Source organism: Pungitius pungitius, chromosome 5, assembly GCF_949316345.1.
Source record: "Pungitius pungitius chromosome 5, fPunPun2.1, whole genome shotgun sequence".
NCBI classification, from domain to species: domain Eukaryota; kingdom Metazoa; phylum Chordata; class Actinopteri; order Perciformes; family Gasterosteidae; genus Pungitius; species Pungitius pungitius.
The window spans coordinates 15846339-15868858 of NC_084904.1; the positions used below are offsets into that span (position 1 = coordinate 15846339).

The following is a 22520-nucleotide window of genomic DNA, read 5'->3' on the forward strand; positions in this document are numbered from 1 at the left end:
CATAATATATGTTTTAACTCCAGGTGAAGATTCATCTTTTCAAGAGGATCACGAGAGGCATCGACACAGAGAAAAAAGAAGCGATGGTGATATGGGGAGAAGGAAAAGAGGAAATGAAAGGAGAAAAGGAACATCCAGAGCAGAGGAAGGGGATTCACAGACCAGGCCTGAGAGGATAGATAGGGGAAGGAGGAAGAGAAGAAGGAGTCATCAAGATACAAAAGGGAGAGAGGGGGATGAGGAGTTGCCCCCCAAAATACAAAGTGGCAGGGCTGCAAAAACAAGAAAGCACACAAAAAATGAAAAAACAAGAAAAGAAGAGGAGGAAGAGGAGAAGAAGGCTGAGAAGAGTGAAGGCAAAGAAAGACATGGCAAGAGAAAAAAGACACATGGGAGTGCTAATAAAAAAGATAAAGAAGAGGATGGAGGTAAACATACAATGAAGGAGAAGGCACAGGAAGTGAAGAGAAAAAAGCACAAGCGAGTTGTTGAAACAAGGTAAAGTATTATCCAATAAATGAACTGTATCCATAATGTTCCCTATCAGGGAACTCAAGCTGCGTGAAAACGCCGTGGGAACGTCATGAAGCACGTGTGAAATCAGTCCAATTTCGAGCTGGTACGTCTTAGGCGGGCGACGCCAGGACCAGGAAGCTATAAACAGCCCCGAAACACAAGCCCATTGGTCTCTGTGCCTTCATCAATTGCTTGTGTGAATCTGACGATGGCTGGTAACCAACGCTGTGTGCCGTGTGCTTCCCCCTGCACCCGCTTTATTACGGGGAGGGATTCGCACCTGCTCTGTGTGGTGTGCCTGGGAGCGGAGCATGCCCAGCTAGCTCTCGAGGGGGCTGGCTCCGTGGGCATTGCGAGCGCCTCTCATTGGGTACGCTACTCTCCCGTCGGGCGCTCTTCGAGGAGGGCGGCTCGATTCGCGCTCCCCGCGGTTCGGGTCCCGTTTTTGCCGAGGCGAAGCGGCGGCTGTCCTCGGGGTCGCAGGTGTATCTCTCGGAGGGGTTCGGGACGGCTGAGGCACTTTCCCGTCCTTTTGCCGCGAGATCCAGGGCCTCGTACCGGGCATCGGAAGCACGCATGGCGGGTTCTTCCACCCGGGATGAGGCACCTCTCACGCAGCCATCCAGCTCTGAGGAACGGGATGTGGTTAGCGTTGAGGCGGCGGAGGCTGAGGACACATCACCTCATTCCTCCGCGGCCGAGGAGCTGTTGGAGGTACTCGCCCGAGCTGCTGAGAGGCTCGGCATTGACTGGCCGGCGGAAAGACCGGAGCCTACAACATCAAGTAAGTTGCATGAACTGTTTCTGCCTTCCCGTGAAGTACCTCCTCGCCGGTGTTTGCCTTTCTTCCCGGACGTCCACACTGAGGTGTCGGCGTCCTGGGGGAAACCGGTGTCCGCTCGCGTGTATAACCCGCGTACTTCACTGTACTCATCCGTGGCTGAGGCTAAACGGTACGGTTACGTGAGCATGCCGGTCGCGGAAGAGGTACTGGCGAGCCATTTATCTCCCGCGGCTGCGCCCTTTAGGACACCGGCATTGCCCACCAAGCCTTTGAGGACTACCTCTAAGCTGGTGGGCAAAGCTTATTCGGCGGCAGGGCAGGCGGCTTCCTGCCTGCATACGATGGCGTTAATTGAAGCGTATCAGGCGGAGCTGCTTGCGGACGTGGCCGAGGGGAAGGCATTCACTCCGGAGGTAGTGCGTGAGCTGCGGCACACGGCGGACTTGGTTCTGCGCGCCACTAAGGAGACGGCCAAGTCGGTGGGCCGCTCCATGGGAGCCCTGGTAGCCACAGAGAGGCACCTGTGGCTCAGCCAGTCAAATATGAGGGAGAAGGACAAGTCCTTCCTCCTCGACGTCCCTCTCTCCCCGTCAGCTCTCTTCGGGGACGCCATTGATACGGCCGTGGATAGGTTCCACGATGAGAGGCGGCAGGCAGCGGCATTTGATCAATTCCTTCCCCACCGACGCCGCGTCCCCGGGGCTGCTCGTGGGAAGGGGCAGCCCCGGCAGTCGATGAGCGCGCATCACCTGGCACAGCAAGAGAGTGTCGCGTCACGCGCACCCCCTCGCCGAGGCTGGGCCGAGACGCGGCGCTCTCAGACTGTGTCTTCGCGCGGTAGGGCTGCTCTGAGGACGGTCGCTGCCGCCAAGAAGGCATCGTCTAAGCGGCCCTGCCGCCAAGGTCACTAGGGCCCGGAGGGTGATCCCCACCGGGAGGGACAGGCCTTCACTGCACTAGGGTTCCCCCATCCTCCCGGTACTCTCCAGGGGTCAGGCTGTTGTCCCCGCCATCGTTTCGGGGCACGGCCGGCCCCAGCGAGCGCGAGCCCGAGGGCCGCTCGCTCCCTCCGAGGAGGGTTCCGGTGCTGCTAGACCAGTGTTTCCCTGCCAGTGAGCTGTCACAGGGCACTGTGCCTGCAGACCCGAGAGTTCCAGAGGCCAGTCTCGAGAGGCTGGTACCCTATCCATCCTTCCACAACACAGGAAGTTCCTGAGGTTCGCTTTTGGGGACAAAGCTTACCAGTACCGGGTTCTTCCGTTCGGCCTAGCTCTCTCGCCCCGTATGTTTACCAAATGCGTGGATGCAGCTCTGGCACCATTGCGTCTCCAGGGCATCCGCATGCTAAACTACATCGACGACTGGTTGATTTTAGCTCCGTCCGAGCGACTGGCGGCCCAACATAGAGATGTTATGCTCCCCCACATCAACCGTCTGGGGCTGAGACTCAACGCCAGGAAGAGTGTACTGTCCCCGCTGCAAAGGACCACCTTCCTGGGCGTGATCTGAGATTCGACCACGATGCGGGCACGTATGTCTCCCGCTCGAGTAGCTTTGATCCTCTCTGCAGTCAAGCAGGCCAAGCTAGGCCAGTCACTCACTGTCAAACAGTTTCAGATACTGTTGGGTCGGAGTGGGTATTGGCGTTCCACAGCGCCTGATAGGGAACGTCTCCGGTTACGTATGTAACCGTAGTTCCCTGAGGGGAACGAGACGCTGCGTGTTCATGGGCTTGTTTCGGGGCTCTTTATAGCTTCCTGGTCCTGGCGTCGCCCGCCTATGATGTACCATCTTGCCATTGGACTGATTTCACACGCAGGGGCGTTCCCACAGCGTTTTCACGCAGCGTCACATTCCCCTCAGGGAACTAAGGTTACATACGTAACCGGAGACGTTCTGCTGAGAAAACGTAATCCTCCCATTCTGCAAGGTTATCAGAAGGACCTTTCACACCACTACCATGTCATGCACACAAAGGTGCAGGGACATTTAACCCATCTTCTATACCATAGTCCACAGCCAAGTGAGGAGGAAGACCTTGATGAAGAGGTCAATGAGGAAGAAGAGGTGAGACCAGAGTGTCTCTCATCGGAGGAGCTGGAGAAATTGAAGGAGGCCGTGGACGAGAGGAAGAAACTGATCCAAGCTCTCAGGGGAAAGCCGTGGCCCATTAAAAAGAAACGTGTGACATTAAGGTAAAACAAAATCACTCATGTTTTCATCAACGTGCACTTTAAAGTAGTGTCCTGAAAAAATCAGAATCTTGAGCTCATAATCTTTGTCCTTTTAGGGAATCTCAGGAGTTTGTGGAAAAATATGAGGGAGCTTTAGGAAAAGGGAAAGGCAGGAAACTCTATGCATACAAGGTCTTGATGAGCAAGGTAAGGAATTAATGAAGGGCTCGATATCAATATATCTATTCATATTATTATTTAGATCATATCTTTTTAGAATATGATACATGTTTTTAGGAATTATATTTCTTCTGTAGAAATGGATGAAGTTTCAACGTGACTTTGAAAACTTCAAAACTACCTGCATTCCCTGGGAGATGAAAATCAAGGAGATTGAAAGTAAGTTTGGTTTCTTGTTATAGATATTTAGTTTACTTCACGTCATAGTATTCAAGACGCCACGGACTTTGCAAGTCTTAGAGACATTTAGCTTACACTTACTACAGCAGCTGCTTACAGAAAATCAATATTGGTGTCACAATCATCCTGACATTTGTTCCCTCTGCCCCGCAGGTCATTTTGGCTCCTCAGTTGCCTCTTACTTCATCTTTCTGCGGTGGATGTATGGCATCAATATGATCTTGTTTTGTCTGACCTTTGGTCTAGTTATGGTGCCAGAGGTACTGTACATGGCGTTTTCATAAAAACAGAAACAAGTTGTAACTTCTTCAGTTTTGCTATCACGTGTATATCTTTTGTGTGTGTGTGTGTGTGTGTGTTTAAATAACGCACCTTGCTCCAATGCTTGTTGCCAACAGGCATTGATGGGGAGACCGTATGGCACCATCCCAAGAAAGACTGTCCCCCGAGCCGAGGCAACCAGTGCCATGGACTTTGCTGTCTTATGGGACTTTGGAGTGAGTTGCATCATCACACTCGCCTCAATTTCTCAATCCCGATACGTTAAAAGTTTCACCTTCAAAAAAAAAAAATTGCTTCCAGGGTTACGCTCAGTATTCGGTCCTCTTCTACGGTTACTACAACAACCAGCGAGCCGTCGGCTGGCTCAAGTTCCGCATGCCTCTGTCATACTTCCTGGTCGGCGTGGGAACAGTGGCCTACAGCTATATGGTGGTTATAAGAACGTATGTTTATTATGACTACATACGCATGATTAATCTCCTTTGGGCAAAATGTGTTATTGTTGTTATTTCTGATTACAGGATGGCCCGTAACGCAAACGAGTCAGGGGTCGGAGACGATAACAGCTTTAATTTCACCTGGCGAATGTTCACCAGTTGGGACTACTTGATAGGAAACCCTGAAACTGCGGACAATAAGTTTGCCTCCATCACCACCAGTTTCAAGGTCAGTGTAGCTGGTAGAGTACAGTGGCCGATGCCTTGTACGCCACATCCATCTGTATCCGGTGTCCTTCTACCCCCGCAGGAGGCAATTTTAGAGGAGCAGGAGAGCCAAAAGGACGACAACATCCATTTGACTCGTTTCCTGCGTGTGCTGGCCAACTTCTTGGTCTTGTGCTGCTTAGCGGGAAGTGGATACCTCATCTACTTTGTAGTGCGCCGCTCTCAGAAGTTTGCCCTCGACGGTCTGGAAAATCACACCTGGTGGGAAAGGAACGAGGTAATACAGGAAATACACGTTAAGCAAGTCGTACGTGTGATTTATGGTTGTGAAGCCTTAGCAACTACAGACCTTTTGGATTTCAGCAGATTTCAAAACTGTTATTCATTTGTGTTTTCTAGGTGAACATGGTCATGTCACTACTGGGGATGTTCTGCCCAATGCTGTTTGACGTCATCAGCGCCCTGGAGAACTACCACCCCCGTGTCGCCCTGCAGTGGCAGCTGGGTCGCATCTTTGCCCTCTTCTTGGGTAATCTCTACACCTTCATCATTGCGCTTATGGATGAGATCAACCTCAAAGTGAGAACTACGGCATCAAGACGCGGGAAATCCTTTATAAATGTAAAATATACTTCACCTGTGGCTTGTATATGAATTGCAGAGGGAAGAGGAAAATATCATTAAGTTCAATATAACCGTCTGGGAAGCCAGTCTTTACAATGGCACAGTGTCAGAAAACGGCACGGCTCCACCCATCACTATCGAGCCCGCCGATGTGCCCCGAGGGCCCTGCTGGGAGACCATGGTGGGCCAGGTCAGCGGCCACCTGTGTGTGTAAACTAGTATGTAATTGTATAATGTAATCTTCTTTTGTTTGTTACATATATCCTAAGTGGCCAATATTTAATACAAATATGGATAATGGATACATTTTTTTAGACTAATCTCTGTATTATGACTTTTAATCTTTATATCCATATTCATTCCAGAGGCGTAGGGCCAGTTCTGTGATTAACTGTAATTTTGTCTGAGTGGAGAGACATTGACTAGTACAGCTACTGTACTCTATTGAGCGACCGTGTATTGATTACAGTGGCTTAAATACAGTAAATATTTGAAATGGAGAAAGAAATGTACTCGCACTAAATTCTGTTGGGGTGGGACAGAAAGTGTGGTTACATTACTTTAATACAAACTAACCGTGACAGGCATATTAAATATTGAGATACACAGAAAGAGGAAAAAAGTAAAAATATACAACCTGTGTAAAGTTACCACAGATATCCCCAAGAGAGAATACGATCTCATATTTCTTCATTGAAAGTATGCATTGAATTGTGTATGTCTACAAACATAGAAGCCTTATACATTGAATGATTGTATTTTATGTTGCTTTGTTTGTTGTTGCAGGAGTTTGTTCGGCTCATCATATCTGATACCATGACGACCTATATCACGCTGCTGATCGGTGACTTCCTGAGAGCCGTGCTTGTCCGTTTCCTCAACTACTGCTGGTGTTGGGATCTCGAGGCTGGATTTGTGAGTCGTCTACACTAATAGATCTCAGTGACCCCTGATATGTATGTTTTTTTATTACTGTAAGTTTGTATTTGTGGTTACATATGAATGAAGTTCACCCTTTTTTCAGAGGTGCATTGAAATCAGGGTCAAAACTTTTATTTTTGTGTTTTCTTGTGTCGCTTGTGAAAGCCTTCCTACTCTGAGTTTGATGTCAGTGGGAACGTACTGGGCCTAATCTTCAATCAAGGAATGATATGGTGAGAAAACCATACTGGTTGAAATGAAAACCACTTTCAGTTAGTCCTCCAGTCAGTGTTTAGCTCACTTTTTCCTCCAGGATGGGTGCTTTCTACGCCCCCTGCCTACCCGCCATGAATGTCATACGGCTCCACGTGTCCATGTACCTGCAGTGCTGGGCCGTGATGTGCTGCAATGTGCCCCAGGAAAGGGTCTTCAAGGCCTCTGGCTCGAACAACTTCTATATGGCCATGTTGCTGGTCATCCTCTTCCTTTCCACTCTGCCTGCCATCTACACCATCGTCACCATCCCCCCTTCTTTTGACTGCGGACCCTTCAGGTAACGATGCTTGTTCAAGACAATCTGCCAATTTTAAATGTGGTGTCTCGGCACTCCGTCACGCTCATCCTCTTGTCCTCAGTGGGAAACAACGTATGTTTGATGTGATCCAGGAGACTCTTGAGTCAGACTTCCCTGCCTGGTTTGGCAAACTGTTCAGCTACGCCTCTAACCCTGGACTGGTGCTGCCCTTCATACTGCTTATGGTGTAAGTGATCAGCAGACTGCAAGGTTCTTCTTCTTCTTCTTATCATTATTCAGCTTAAGTTAAATACACAACCACATTCTCATCACTTCCTTTAAGCTGTAAAGTTTAATGTTCTGATGGTAATAATCTTTTATCTTTTCTTTCAGATTGGCCATTTACTACTTGCAATCCACATCCAAAAGTTACAAAGAATCTAATATGGAACTGAAGAAAAAACTCCAAACGGTAGTCCAAAATGTGTTTTCCCCACTGATCCAGCACTCTTATTTTAATGTGTATTTTTAAAGATGCTTGAATAACTAAAGTACGTACTTGAAAATTTCACATAGATATCGCTCATAGTTAAGTGAAACACAGTTGAGGACAATTCTACGTCACAAAGGTATCCTGTAACATTCTAAATTAAAAGGGGCTGTTCAAATTTGTTCTAAAAAAATTGTCACACATGCCAAATGTCAAACTTTCCAAAAGTGTCTAAATGCACCAACAGTGAACTCGGGGGTCTGTTTGTTGTGCCTTTGGCAACACTAGTTGTGTTAACATCGTCACCCCAGCAGAGAGCAGCAGAGGAGGCAGCTCCTCTCTGTCCAAAGAGGAGCAATTTAATGAAATAAATACAAGCTGACATTTCTGTACTTAGCAGTGGTTTCTCAATTCTTTTAATAATTTATTTTATATCCGTTTCAAGCAAAATGAGGAGAACAAGAAGAAGAACAAACTAGCAGCACTGAAGGCACAAATGGATCTAGAAGAGGCCAGAAAAGGTTCATCTCGAAAAGCTCAACAACAAAAAAACAAAAATGCTTCACTGCAAGTCCAAGAGGGTGAGGCCTTTTAATTTTAAAAGAATTATTGAATGCAAAAATTCAATTTTGGTTCATTTTGTTATTCAACTTCGAAATGTTTGGCCTAAATTATCTGCCCTATTTTCCCACTACTGCCATGCAGAAGTAGCCATACAGTTAACACTGCGAGCTTGTCCTTGATAAAACATGACTTAACTGCTACTCTTAAATCCATACAGCAGTTTGCATGGCAGTAACGTTGAAAAGTGAAACACTTATTTTGTTCTACTTTCTAAATCAGCAGATGAAGAAGACCACAGAAACAGTCAGAGGCTACATCGTAGTAAAAATGGACGCGACGTTTCTCATTCAGTTAGAGAACAAAGAGGCCAACTCCCAACCTCCAAAGGCCCTGTCGCCAGGGCCTATCGACATGGTAACCAGGGGACTCCTGGGTATCTGCCCAGTTTCCCTCAGCAAAGTGAACCGAGGATGCACAGAGTGCTGAGTCTGCAGAGACACTGAGGGAATAAAATTCTGTATTTGAGCAAATGTCACTTGAAATCCAGCACATGGATGTATGTGGATAGTCATATATTGGAAAGTTAGTCACTTGGTGCACATTTTCTCCTCCTGTCGATGATCAAAAAAAGGTTGCATGCATTTCAAATGAGTAGCTGATGCTTTGTTTACCAATTAAACGTTAACAAAAACAGAATATCCTTATTTTCTTATTTCCGTTGAATTATACTTTAAATCATTAAGTGTCTTTTCTCACAATCACTAAATTTGTAAATCTGCAATAAATTGGAAATCCATTTGAAATTAAATTATTCTGACAATTTTTTTCAAACAAAATAGGAAAACTGTTGGTGTATTTTAATGTTTGATTGGCTTGGTTTAGTCAAGTTAATCAAATGGGCAGATTGCTATAAAGATGTGCTAGACACGGGGGTGTTATACTTGAATTATTATTGTTGATTAATTCTCTGCACTTTACTTTTTACTTGTTTTTCAGTTTCCCAACATTACTTTTTAAATTTTCAAATCATTCTACATCACAATGAAAAAATATTTATTTCTTCTCCCTCTCCAAATAAAAGTTAGGAAACCAGAGCACAAGAGCCCTTCAAGCTGTGACTGGGCGAAGTAGTAAATACTTAATAAAACATGGAGTTCATTTAGCCTAGCAAGGTTTAAATGGAGGCTTTTTCATCTCTTGCTAAACTTGTACCCTGAACTTTAAAAGCCGTTATTTAATGAGCTGATACACAACAAACATTAAAGTGTCTGATCATTTTTTTGGACATAATTCAATCTGTGAAAATCCTTGAGATTTGAGCTGTTTGTGAATCCATACACTTGGACCTCCTGACCTTTATCATGTATCAGGGGCCGTATCATCTGATAACCGCGCGGCCGTATCCAGTGTCCGTAGCTGATCGTTCTCTGCGTTCCTGTCAATCAACCTCTCAATTCAGCTGACCTGTCAGTCACACGTAAGAGTAAAGGTGTTGTCTCATTAGGAAAAGTTTATTAACCTGAAACCCTATATATTGATGGTCATTCAAAGTCTTGTTCAATTAAACATTTAAGAAGAACAATACAAGGGTTTTCATCGAGGAATAAGTTGTGTTTAATCATTTAGGACAGCTAGTCATTAAGCTCAGAGTGGCACTGACGTTAAATTTCAGTGTCAATCAAATCAACTTCCGTTGATGCTCATGGTTAATTCATGACAAGTGCATCAAGTATTAATCCCTGCAGCTATTTGAGAACTAGTGCATGGAGAAAGCCTCTATATTCTTTCATCGTGGGCCAAGAAATGTCAATCGCATTGTGGGCACAGTCTTTCTCAGTGATCAATAGGACAGTAGGACTGAAAGAGATTACGTAAAGTCTCCCATCCCTTCTCTTTGATGCTGTCATAATATGCCACACACAGTTGTGTTTTGGCTCCATCCCAGTCTCCCTGCCTCGTAATACAGTTTAGTAGAAAACTGAGCCATGGCAGGTTGCACATTACCGGATATCTCAAGGTCAGCTGTATGCAAAGCATCTCTTATTCCCTAACGCCGAGGATCGTGGCACTGAGGCGCTTCAAGCACTGATTTGACTGCTGCTACGTCGTTTGCTTTGGAGAGCAAGCGTTGTCACGGAGTGTGAAGTTGTAAAGTTTAGTAACTAACTAAAGGTTAGACACAATTTTGTGGACATAAAAAATAAATGCATGAAGCCTCAATCTAGTATAGTAAGAAGAACGGATGAATATTAATATTACATGGTTTCAGGAGTGGTAGGACAATCCAGGTGAGGAATGAGAGGAGTTCAGTGAGATGGATGTAGCTTGGGTATTCTTTATGGTGTGCTGCTCTCTTTGTAAGCATCATAGCAGCCAAGCATCTCATGTTACCGCTGTATAACTTCACAGGTTGAATCATACGATCGGAGCATACACAACATTGCTCAGCCGAGAGTCCTCATTTCTAGCTCTGATTAAAATAATAGTTTGCTTTTTTACAGTCTGCCCTGAAACATGGTGGTATGGCTAATGTTAGGCATCAGCAGTCTAAGGTACTCAAATCAAAGACCTATTTTCACAATCAGTATTACTGTACAGTGTTTCCTTGTTGAGCAACTGGAAGAATTTTGTGAAAGGAATGGGATTTGTGATTCATTCCAAATAAATGAGGTATTTTAATGTACATCTTGGCTTGTCAATATTGTATTTAAGATGGACTCGAACAAATGGGGAACTATCCTTAATAAACAGCTTGTAAACCTGACAGACTTGTCCCTTTAATGAAACACTGTTAGTGAAGTTACAGGACTCTGTATAGTATTTAAGTACAATGACTTGTTTCACTTTTCTCTCAGGATTACTTAAGCTTCCATGTAACTTTAATGAGGGCCCGACCTTCATGTCAACATTTGCTCTGGTGTCTCCTTTCTGGCTCACAACTTAGTGATGGCAAATTTCCTGTGCCATCAGTTTTTGTGTGTTTGTTTCACCACATAATTACACATATTATATGACAACAATACAAGTTATTAGAAATTATACAATTAGAGGAATTCTTCAGGATTAAAGTAAGAAGACTGTATCCAAGCTGCTATTGTTCCAGTGAAAAAAAATTAGCATGTTGATGGACAAGTCCATTCTCTGACCATGTGCAGCATCCTGATAATAATCTAATTAACTGTGTTATCTTTGTCTGTTGTCGAGGAGCCCAGCCTTTTAACAGCCTAAGCAGAGGAGCACCTGTTCCTGTGTGTGTGTGCATGTGTGTTTTTGTGTTGGAGAGTGGGAGGGGGTGTACCCTGGCTTTCTGAAACATTATCTTTACAAGAGCCCCTGCAAGAACCCCTTACACCAAGTGAACCATGGCTGGAAAGGAAGCAGCGTGTGAAGTGAGCAGAGGACTAACTGCAGGAAATAACTTTTAGAGATGCAGCAAAATGCCCCCAAAGAAGAAAAACGAGGCTGCAATTAAAGTTGAACATGGTAAGATTTATTTTTACTCTATTTTTCTATCTTTAGTTTGTTTGCTTAGTGTGAAATAATTTTTTGGTTGAGATGAGTCCCCTGCATTTCTGCATGTTCACAGTTGGGATGGAGATTGATGTTGCATCAGACAGTGGGAGTGAAGGTAAGTTTGTTTGCTTTCCTTATGTCTTTACGTTATGCCATCATGTGGTGATGTGATGACCAACAAGTGTAAAGTACGTTTTACCTCTTCCTTCTCTCTTCTTCTAAACCAAGTTTACTCTTTTACACTTTGTAGAATTTTGCACACTTTACTGTTACTTTGAATTCTTGACAGGCTCTCAGCTGATTTTCTAAAATGTCTATGTTTGTTTTCAGATGAGGCCAGACGGAGGTTTCGAAAAATAAGATCCAAACCTCAACGTAAATCCAAACCAGTCAGCGATCTGGAGGAGGATGAGGAGGATGAGGAGGATGAGGCACCGAGAAAGAGAGTACGAAAGAAGAAGGTCAAGCCCCCGGACAGCGATGAAGAGGAAGATAGCCAGAGTGTGAAAAGAAAAAGTTCAAAACCATCCAGGAAGAAAGCCAAGGAAGAGAGTGAGGAGGAGAGCGAAGAAGAGAGAGAGAAAAGAAGAAAAAAAACAGACTTGTCCAAAAAGAAGAAAGAGGACCAGAACAAGGAGAAGAAGGGAAATGTTAAAGAGAAACCAAACAAGAATATGGGTGGTAACCATGACAAGAAAAAGAAGAGTGGGAAATTGAGCAGGTGCGGTATTCTCTAAGAGCGGACTCTCACATACCTGCACCCTCCACGGACCCGTGAAGGCTTCCTTCAGCCTCTTACAGACGTCTGGCAGACTGCGGGGATACAAAGCTAGTGCAATTTCTTCAACATTGTTTCAACATAGAATGGATAAGTGATGAATAAGTTTACATGATGCTGATTCGGGCAGATGTGATGCATGGTGTAATCTAACTTGTTCATCCATTATTTAGGCAACTGCTGCCATAAAATAAAGGCAACGGGACAAAAACCCCCCGAGACACCAGATACTGTTTCATTGGGAGTGTTTGGGAGTTGGCTGCATTTTAAATGTTCCAACTGCCAGCTCTGACTATCTAGTTAAAAAGGTCACGATTGACAAGCTCTTTAAAAATGATTTGAGGATTTTTGTAGAACGTTATGAAAATGTTATCGTAGGTCACTTTCTCTGACTTTGGCATATTTATTGTCATGCGTTTGGAATATGGTACCTTTAGACTATGGTAGATTTATACTACTAAGTGAAAAAGTGACATACAATAAAACAAAAATGGTGGCGCTGTTGCCTTTAAATAACTAAGAAATTGTGTTGTATTTTGACATTGACGTTGCCTTTTGTGCCAATTTGTGTTGTAGTTAAGAAATGAGAAACAGCAAAGCAGGAGGAGAAATGTATGAAATGGGTGCACAAAACTTTGACCTAAATGCTAATATCAGCAGGCCAACCTGCTCAAAGCGTCAGGTTAAGCTACTATATTTGCAAATGTATGGAAACACACCAGCATGCACTAAATCCAAAGAACAGATAGCTAATGGAAACTGATGGGAGCAAGTATATTGCCATAAACACATATTTTAAAAATTGAAAAGTGGTCAATGCAAACAGCAATAATAAAACAGACTAGTTGGTGTTTTGGGTTTCAGATTTGGTTCCGGTGGTGGATTTGGCATGTGACAGCTCTCTCCCTTTATCAGCTCATCTTCCGCCTCCTCTATTTCTGGTGAAGAATCGCTGTCGGAGGGAGAGATCGCAGCCCTGAAGGAGCAGGTAGAGGAGAAGAAGAAACTGATTGCTACGTTAAGGAACAAACCCTGGCGCATGAAGAAGAGACTTGTGCTGCTCAAGTAAAAAACAAAAACTCACATCCTCTGCCTGCTTACGTGTGATTACTACTCTTTGGCTGCTCTAATCTTTGGTGACTGAATCATGTCACTTTTTAGTTTTTTTGGTCATTAACTATTTGTTAGGACCACCTCCCTAAATGCATACCATCACTCATGTCCTGTACATGTGATATCGACCATTCATTATTAAAACATCTACGTCGCTAGCTGTTTTGTACTTCTCTTTATCAGTGCAGTGCTGTTGCAAATCAAACCATTCATACTTTCAGGAGACTGGAGACATAAAAAATGGACTCAACACAAAACCCAGCGCATGGAAACTTGGCAAATGATGAGATCCAAGCCTTTATTCATCAACATTCACATAGGTATTCAATAATGTAACCCTAAACAACACCAGCACCCCTGTACACATCTTCTCTGTGTGAGAAGACATTAGCCTTACGAAGGGATAATAATGTGTGTAGTCGGTGTGTATGTTTGTGTATGTACAGATCAGTGTAGGCAACCCGATAGGTGAACTGTCTTAAGTCTTTCATGAGCTCGACACTGTTTTATGCATGTTGTGGCTAACCGACCTGCTGTTCGCCAACTCTTCCTTCCTAAATTCGTAATTCATGCAACGCAATGCCATCAATCAGTAAGTCCTCCCAAACATGTCACTTTTCCTGTTGTTCCTGTCGCTGTTGATTAATTGGGTGAGAAAATTGTGTTTTTCATTTGGATATTCTGCACATTATTTATCTAATCAGGAGATGTTTTTCTCTAAATGGTCCAACAGGGAGGCACAGGGGTTCGTTGAAGAGTTTGAAGGAGCTCTTGGGAAAGGAAAAGGAAAGAAGTTGTATGCATTCAAAGTCCTGATGGCCAAGGTTATCTGCTCATCTTTCTACAATTAATACAACTTTAAAACGAGGATGAGAAATGATATGAGATTGAAAAACGTTTCTATTTTTATTTCAGAAACTAATCAAGTTTAAACGTGACTTTGAGAACTTTAAAACAGCCTGTATACCCTGGGAGAGGAAGATAAAGGACGTAGAAAGTTGGTGCCCAACATTATTGGAAAATAGTCACTGCTCTGCGTTCACATTGTGTGTAAATCACAATCTCCGTTCTCTTAACTGCAGGTCACTTCGGTTCATCTGTGGCGTCCTACTTCATTTTCCTGAGGTGGATGTACGGCCTGAATATGGTCCTGTTTGGGTTCATGTTTGGCCTGGTGGTTCTGCCCGAGGTACAGGTTCTCATGTCGACGCAGTGGGCACACGAGGATGCTGCACATGTTTTTCAGCTCCTCTGTCTCACTCCCACATTCCTCTCCTCTGCTTTAGATTCTCATGGGTCTTCCGTACGGCTCCATTCCCAGGAAGACTGTCCCTCGAGAGGAGCAGGACACGGCCATGGACTTCTCCGTGCTCATCGACTTTGGAGTAAGCATGACCTAGACAGGACTCATGGGCGCCTTGTATTTCAGAAAGAAAGATGTTATAGTTTCATTAGCCACGATCGTAGTCTTGTTCAAACGAGGGAACGATTTGCGCAGTTGAATCTTTCAATTCCTCATCAACAGGGATTCTGCAAGTACTCCTTTTTGTTCTACGGCTACTACAACAACGAGCGAACGATCGGGGTGCTGAAGTTCAGACTCCCTCTTTCGTACTTGCTGGTGGGAGTTGGCATCTTCGGATACAGCCTCATGGTGGTCATAAGAACGTAAGGCGAGACACAAAAAACAACCCTGTTTACACAAAGGCCGACTTTTTTTTATGTGGTCTTTTTGTCCCTCTCAGGATGGCTCGTAACTCAAATGAAGGCGGCGATGGGGCGGAGGAGGGAGAATTCACCTTCAGCTGGAAGATGTTCACCAGCTGGGACTACCTGATAGGAAACCCAGAGACCGCGGACAATAAGTACGCCTCCATCACCACCAGCTTCAAGGTGAGCAGGTGTGTGTCTTCGTATTGGAGCAGTGTAACGTTAGTTAACACTTCCTTTGATGCGTGACGATGGAAAAGATGTTGGAAATCTTAAGTGCGTAGAAAAGTTTATTCCCCTGTAATGACTTGTTTTGGCTTGCTGCAGGAGTCCATCGTGGATGAACAGGAGAACCAGAAAGATGAAAACATCCATCTCCGACGCTTCCTCCGGGTTCTGGCAAACTTCCTGATCACATGCACTCTCGGAGGCAGCGGATACCTCATCTACTTTGTTGTCAAACGGTCGCAGGACTTTGCAAAGATGCAACAAGAAAAACTCTCGTGGCTTGAAAAAAACGAGGCAGGTGGATATTAATCCTGGTGTTTTAAGTCAAAATAAGGAGCTTTTTAAGCGTTGCGGCGTGAAAATTAGGAGACTAACCTCCACTTTCTTGTCTGATGTATCAGGTGGAGTTTGTGATGTCTCTGTTGGGGCTAGTGTGTCCTCCTCTGTTTGAAACCATCGCAGAATTGGAAAATTATCACCCTCGTATCGCCCTCAAGTGGCAGCTAGGACGAATCTTTGCCCTCTTCCTTGGAAACCTTTACACCTTCCTCTTCGCTCTATTTGATGAGGTTAATGAAAAGGTATGACGGATGTCTACATATTTGTTTCTTCCGGTTGCTCGGCAGGCACAGTTGGGTTTATACATATTGGGCTTGATTTGGCCTGTATTTTGAAAATCCATTGCTAAAACCTCTGCTGCATTTTATCTAGATGCTCAACAATTTAACATATGAATGACTTGCTTTTAAAATACTGTACCCACCCTCAGTTAAGCTACAAATCGTGCGAGAGAAGATGCCTTTAAAGCAAAAGCTCTGAGATTTGTGTCAAGCTTTTCATCCAACTCTCAAAGGAAAGTGCAAAGCATTTGCTGAATTGTGTAACTACTCCTTTAAATCTAGGTGGCAAATTGAGCATATTCCTGTGGGTGTGACTTGTAGTACATAAGTAAAGGTTGAGTTGTGTAAATTAAATGAGATACTTTCTATGCTTTAGCTGGAGCAAGAGAAGTCCATCAGGAATGCCACTATATGGAATTTGCAACAGTACCACGCCAACTACAGCCTCCACTTCAACACGACAGATGTGCCGCCTCCAAATGTGTCCCCAGCCGATGTCATCAGAGGACCCTGCTGGGAGAACGCAGTGGGAATAGTCAGTAGTGGCCTTAAACTGTTTTCCAATGGTGAATGAGAAATGATTGGTGTATAAACACTACTGCAGTAGATACCAATTAGTTCAGTTTGCAGATTCATGCCTTTACTTTATCTTCCGATTAACCAAACAGAGGTGACTGATCATCTGAATTAATTGGTAGCTTTGTATTTGTTTTCATTTCTTTTACTTGGTTTCTTGTTGGTTTCTGATGTCGTGTAGGGATTTGTGAAGCTGGTCGTGTCGGACATTCAGGTGAGCTACCTGACCATCCTGGTGGGGGACTTTCTGCGAGCTGTCATTGTCCGCTTTCTGAACTACTGCTGGTGCTGGGACCTGGAGGCTGGATTTGTGAGTAGGCTACTTTTGTGTGTTTGTTGGTCAACGTGTCTCTGTGTATATTATCTGTGAGTGTGTACGATTCGTTTACAGCATGTTTACAGTCATGTGGTCAAAGAAGCTGCATCCGTTTATGTCAACATTTAGCTATTATTGAACACTGTTTGAGTACAGCACAGTTCGTATAGCATCCAAGTCAACCTGACACCTTAAGACGACATCTTGCAGGACAGCTGATCCCTGACATCCAGTAACACAGAGCACTGCAATGAGAACTTAATTACAGAGAGAAAGAGAGTGAGAGAGAGAGAGAGAAACATCGCAATTTAAAAGTGATCAAACTGGAACATGAACTCATTTGAGCATGATAATCATATTGTTGTGTTGATTCTAGCCTTCATATGGGGAGTTTGACATCAGTGGAAATGTGCTGGGGCTTGTCTTCAATCAAGGAATGATATGGTGAATTACCCCTCGTGTTTCTGTCATGAATGTGCTAATAATATGTAAGAAAGTCTTGCTTTGTTTGACTGTTAACCGTAAAAATCAATTACATTGAATCATAAATTAGAACACTCTTCATAAATTATTAGTTAAAGGCTTTTTTTGTGTATCTTGTGGCTAATGTGGCTGCTGTTTTCCTTTAGGATGGGAGCATTTTACGCTCCCGGTCTGGTGGGTGTGAACATTTTGCGTCTCCTGTCCTCCATGTACTACCAGTGCTGGGCAGTGATGTGCTGCAATGTTCCTCACGAGCGAGTATTCAAGGCATCGCGGTCCAACAACTTCTACATGGGCCTGTTGCTGCTTGTGTTGTTCCTCAGCGTGCTGCCTGTTGTCTACACCATCATGACCTTGTCCCCGTCGTTTGACTGTGGGCCGTTCAGGTCAGTAAGAGATGGAGACAGTATGACCCATATGGTGTGCTGTTTGATAGGGAAATTAATTACATTTACAAAGTTAGATTGATGGGATTATTTGTGATGAGTTCTTCTGCAGCTTAAAATAAACTCAGTAATTTAATTAACATAATGTATCAATCCAAAACTGTTTAAAACCTATGGAGTATATATATATACAAACATACTGTTTGTTCTTTGAAGGCTTTTAAATATTTACGCAGTCACTCTCAGTCAGTTGCTCATCCTCAGTGTTGAGTAGTATTGAACTAAATCTTCTCTACTGTAATCGAACCCCCTTTGATGAGTATTGCCCTCAGGCAAGCACTATCACACTTTGTGTTTCACCTCTGTGTAGTCCCTGTAGCTCAAAAAAACATTTTGCAGATGCCACTTTTTTGTGATGGCACTTCACTTGAGAGGCATTCAAGCATTCTTTTGCCTAAACTGGCTCACGTTTGTAATTCTATGGACCCTTTTATGTTGATATGCAACAAAAAATGTTGGCTAATGCATTTCATCCATGCTTTTCCCCTAGTGGCCAGGACAAGATGTATGACGTTGTCATGGAGACCATAGAGCAGGACTTACCATCGTTCTTAGCGAACATTTTCGCATATGCCACAAACCCAGGACTTATTCTGTCTGCAGTCCTCCTCATGTTGTAAGTATTACTCAAACGTATTAATTTGCCCTCCAAAAAAATTCATTACTTGGAGCGCGTGACCTCGCAATCGAATTACTTTTAATAATGCACAACAGGTTGGCCCTCTACTACCTGAATGCCGTGTCAAAGGGATACCAACGAGCAAACTTGGACCTTAAAAAGAAGATGAAAATGGTCAGTGTGAATGTTCTCTTGCTATGTCCAAGCTACGTTTTCATCTCTTTCTTTCCCTCCCTTTCTCAATATTTAATATTTGATAATTATTTTTAGGACTGGCAAACACATGACTGTCTGGTTTCACACTTTAGGCACGAGACGAAGAGAAGAACCGCAGGAACAACAAGGACAGCACTAATCAAGTGATGAAAGACTTGGAGGACCTGCTGCCAAACAAGTGTCTAACACCGCCTCCCGTCGCGGAGGAGCCAGCCCCACTTGGTACACACACACACACACACACACACACACACACACACACACACACACACACACACACACACACACACACACACACACAAAGATATTCCTTTGTTGCACACGCTGTCAAACACTCTCCCTCTGTTTTCCAAGATGCTGTTATTACACAGGGCAGCAAGTCTCCCAAAATAAAACCAGGTTCAGCGGCAAAAGGGGTAAATCTGCAAAAGGATGTGTCCCTGGCTGCTCCAAACCCCAGAGCTGCAGTGACCTGTGCCCCGCGGCCAAGAAACGGACCTCCTGGGAATTCCAGGGGACCTCAGCCTGGGCCTGGTAGAGGAAGAGGTCGGGGTAGACCCCCGAGGCGACATGAGTCATGATCAATGGACGAAAACCAACAATTTACAGTATTAAAATGTAGAAAACAAACAAACAGGATCACGTTTACTGTATTGTTATCCGTGTTAACTTTAGTGTTTTATAATAGGGGTCAACAGTATGAAAAAAGAAACAGGTCTACAGATTTAAAATTGGAAATTCATGTGAATAGTATGTCAAATGTCTTTCTATTTCTGTTTTACAAAAGCTAAAATATTTTTTTTCTGGCAAAGTGCTATTGAAAAAACGGGTCATCTCGATTCACGTAACAGACAGTAATAGAGAACATGTTAAAGAACTTTCCTTTTCCTGTCTAAAAGCCACCACACGCCTTCAGATCCAACAAACAAATTTTGCAAAAATCTTTGATTGTATTGTGATATGCTGTGTCACTACATGAACATTTCTTTTTCATTTCGTGTCTCTGTCCCTTTACATATCTGTGAGAACACTGACTTTCATTCATCCATCTATTCCTTCGTAGATGTATTTAATATGATGTTATTATGAGTTCTTCTGTGAGATTTTGATGGTGACTGCCTTGACTTCTATGTAAGAGAAGAGCATATTCCCCTCTGAAAAAGAGAAGACCATTGATTATGTGATGAACATTACATGAGCAGTATTTACTAAACAAGTGTATTACTCACAGTTCCCTCCCGTTCCCAGACATCTTGAAGCCACCAAAGGGACACTGAGCACATAAGTAGGAGGTCATCAAGTGTGTTTGTGTCCTTGCAGAGGTGTCTTTCAGCAGAACATCTTATTTTGCGATACGCATGTCGTCTGTGACATTGGAGAAGACGGTGGGTTGGATGAAAACCTCATGCGGATCCCCCACACTCCGGTGTGGCTCCCCCATGCTTCCCGCTCTCTATCAGCTCCATTATCTTATCAAACTGCTTCTGGTCGATCTGCAGAAAACACCATGTAAGCATTTCAAGCTTGCAATTGAGTGCTATGGTCTAAGTGTGTGCCGCACCTGTGGTCCTTGTTCAACCCCTGGCAGCAAAGGGTTTCCCAGGACTTTGGATCTTGCCTTCTCCACACTGCGCTGGACAAACTCTTCATAGATTGTTTCCTCTACAAACACCCTGGATCCAGCTAGACAGCACTGGCCCTGGTTGAAGAACAGGCCACTGTGGGCCTGCTCCACGGCATAGTCTACTGCAGAACCAACTTGTGCACATGTCAAGGGCTGCAGCATTACAGGGAAATGGAAAAGCGCTACACAGTTTGAACTTCATTTGCAACTAGTGCTATTTGAAAATGTTGATAAGCAATCATTTGGAATCACACCTGTCACCTGTCGAGTGACTTTTTAGAATTACTCTATCTAGCCTCCTGTAAATCAATTCAATGTAAAGCATCTTGGCTTTATCAACAATGCATTAAATAATATGATATAACATACTGTAAATGCCCCCCATGAACAAAAAAAACTTTACCTTTAAAATGTAACAATAGTAATGCAGTAACTCTACTCACAATCACAGTCAGCAAAGACAATGTTTGGGTTCCAGTGTAACTCTTTTTAGGTTGCTTACCCCCCCCCGCAGACTTCTGGATGAGTTTCCCAACCTGCCAACGAATTCCAACAATGACATGGAGTTATATTACAATTAATACAAAAAAAGAGCAGAGGACATTAAAACAGTAGAAGAAAAAGAGCAGCAGAGAAGAGGCAACTGCTCTATTTCCGGATCACTTGAACAGTAGACACTAACATCAGCAGATCCAGTGAAGGCTACTTTGTCGATGTGCATGCGGTGGGAAATGGCGCTACCTGCTGTCTGACCATAACCTGGCACCACGTTCACCACTCAGCCTGAGCACAGACAAAGCGGTGAGAGACACAAGTTCATCTTTAAAAGAGACATGAGAGCAGTTTTTAAGCTTTTAAAGCCTCAGCAAGTTTATGGTTTTTGGACCACATGGTCTTTTGATCGTGTGTCATTGTCGAGGAGAAAGCAGTGATACTTGAGTACCTCTTTTAAGAGCGCGGCCATGTGCGGGGCTGACAGTGGGGTCTGTTCAGCAGGTTTGATGACTACAGTGTTCCCACAGCACAGAGCGGGGGCAATTTTTCACGCAAACATCATCACTGTGTTCCACAAAGTTCCACTGTGAGGCTAAAACACGTTTGACTTGCAGCAGCATGACTATCTTGTATGAGTAGGATTAGCATCTTAAAAGAATTTCCAGGTACATCCAATATGTTTAAGTGCTGTGTATCCAGTCTTCTCTACTCACAGGAATGATTTGACCACATACCCCAATGGGTTCATGCCGTGTGTAAGTAAAATACTCTCCATCTTAAGAAAAAGCACAGGTAATTAATTCATGCACACTGTGCCTTTTTATTTTATAACATAATTGTCCAACATGGCAACATACAGTACTGTACAGCCAGTACACCAGTGTGTTGGAGAGACATGTTGAAAACGGGGCTACTCACCCACAGGGATGGTTTTGCCTTGAATCTTGTCTGCTCAGCCACCATAATATCTCAAGGATTTGACCGTGGCTATTAGATCAACAAAATATGCCATGAGAAATACTTTGCCAGAGTCCAGAGCTTCCAGGGTCTGGAAAAATAAATGTCAGTTGTTAATATAAAGTGTAACTTCTTCATAAACTAGTTGTGTATGTGTGTTTCTCACTGCCAGTAGTAGATGGTCTCTCTCCACTAAGTCAGCCAGTTTGTGAAGTAATAGACCTCGGCCTGAGGCGTCCATTGGATCGCCATGGAGACCCTGTCTACAAAGGCCGCTCTGGCCCTCCTCACCGCTTTCTCCACATCGTGAATGTAGTCCAACCGTCTCACTAAACCATCACAGGAAAGTGGGTTCAACACAAGTTGTTCCTTAGATTTAAGTCCATTGACCAAGTCTGATAAAAACAAAACAAAGTTCAGTGTCTTGGATAAATTGAAGCCTAGTATATAAATATGCTTTTAGTTCACTCGTTGCGCTGCTTTTATTGCTTCATGGTTTCCTGTGTCAGCCCACGGCGGAAGTCCATGAGCCAAAAAACAGCAAACCTAATTGGGAAGATGTTTTCTTTGATAAAAGGCCTCCTGCTGCTTCACTGTCTCCCAGGAACAATGCGCTCACATAACTTTGTCTGGTGCGCCTGTTTCAATCTTGGTTGTTTGGAAACACACACATCCGTTTGAGAATCAGACAACACAGCACAACTTTTTCAAAAAGATTAAAAAAAAGATCAACAGCATTGTACTTACACAGTAGAAACTATCTTTGTATAGTTATATTTTTGTACTTTAAGTTGGGTAAACTGGGGGCATTACAAATGATTTACCCACATTCTGCTCGCTCATATGTGAGTTTAATAGTGATGAATAGATTT

General features: G+C 43.9%; 2 protein-coding genes and 1 pseudogene across 9 annotated transcripts; 2 read left to right on the top strand and 1 right to left on the bottom strand.

Annotated features, from left to right (window-relative positions):
• The first annotated feature begins 74 nt into the window (after window positions 1-74).
• On the top strand, window positions 75-8489 carry tmc1 (transmembrane channel-like 1). 8 transcript variants are annotated; one of them, XM_062562408.1, is made up of 18 exons: window positions 77-498; window positions 3313-3495; window positions 3591-3681; window positions 3792-3873; window positions 4048-4154; window positions 4293-4391; window positions 4477-4619; window positions 4698-4842; window positions 4924-5118; window positions 5241-5420; window positions 5503-5655; window positions 6252-6380; window positions 6552-6619; window positions 6700-6939; window positions 7022-7147; window positions 7294-7372; window positions 7836-7971; window positions 8234-8489. In XM_062562408.1, exons 1-18 carry the CDS (start codon window positions 92-94, stop codon window positions 8455-8457), a joined length of 2787 nt encoding a protein of 928 aa, XP_062418392.1. In that variant the 5' UTR covers window positions 77-91; the 3' UTR covers window positions 8458-8489. The 8 variants fall into 8 exon arrangements, 6 of the variants coding, with proteins under 6 accessions (XP_062418394.1, XP_062418392.1, XP_062418393.1 ...); XM_062562406.1 differs by having other exon boundaries at window positions 83-498; window positions 4698-5118; XM_062562407.1 differs by having other exon boundaries at window positions 85-498; window positions 4698-5118; window positions 8237-8489.
• A 2826-nt stretch (window positions 8490-11315) lies between these two features.
• tmc2b (transmembrane channel-like 2b) lies at window positions 11316-19162 on the top strand. Its single transcript, XM_037483607.2, has 20 exons — window positions 11316-11437; window positions 11541-11582; window positions 11798-12113; window positions 13182-13310; window positions 14092-14182; window positions 14274-14355; window positions 14441-14547; window positions 14645-14743; window positions 14884-15026; window positions 15104-15251; window positions 15396-15590; window positions 15698-15877; window positions 16293-16451; window positions 16674-16802; window positions 17185-17252; window positions 17438-17677; window positions 18228-18353; window positions 18452-18530; window positions 18665-18794; window positions 18927-19162. Exons 1-20 carry the CDS (start codon window positions 11392-11394, stop codon window positions 19151-19153), a joined length of 2736 nt encoding a protein of 911 aa, XP_037339504.1. The 5' UTR covers window positions 11316-11391; the 3' UTR covers window positions 19154-19162.
• Window positions 19163-19655: 493 nt separating this feature from the next.
• LOC119225129 (aldehyde dehydrogenase 1A1-like) lies at window positions 19656-21948 on the bottom strand (annotated as a pseudogene).
• Window positions 21949-22520: the final 572 nt, after the last annotated feature.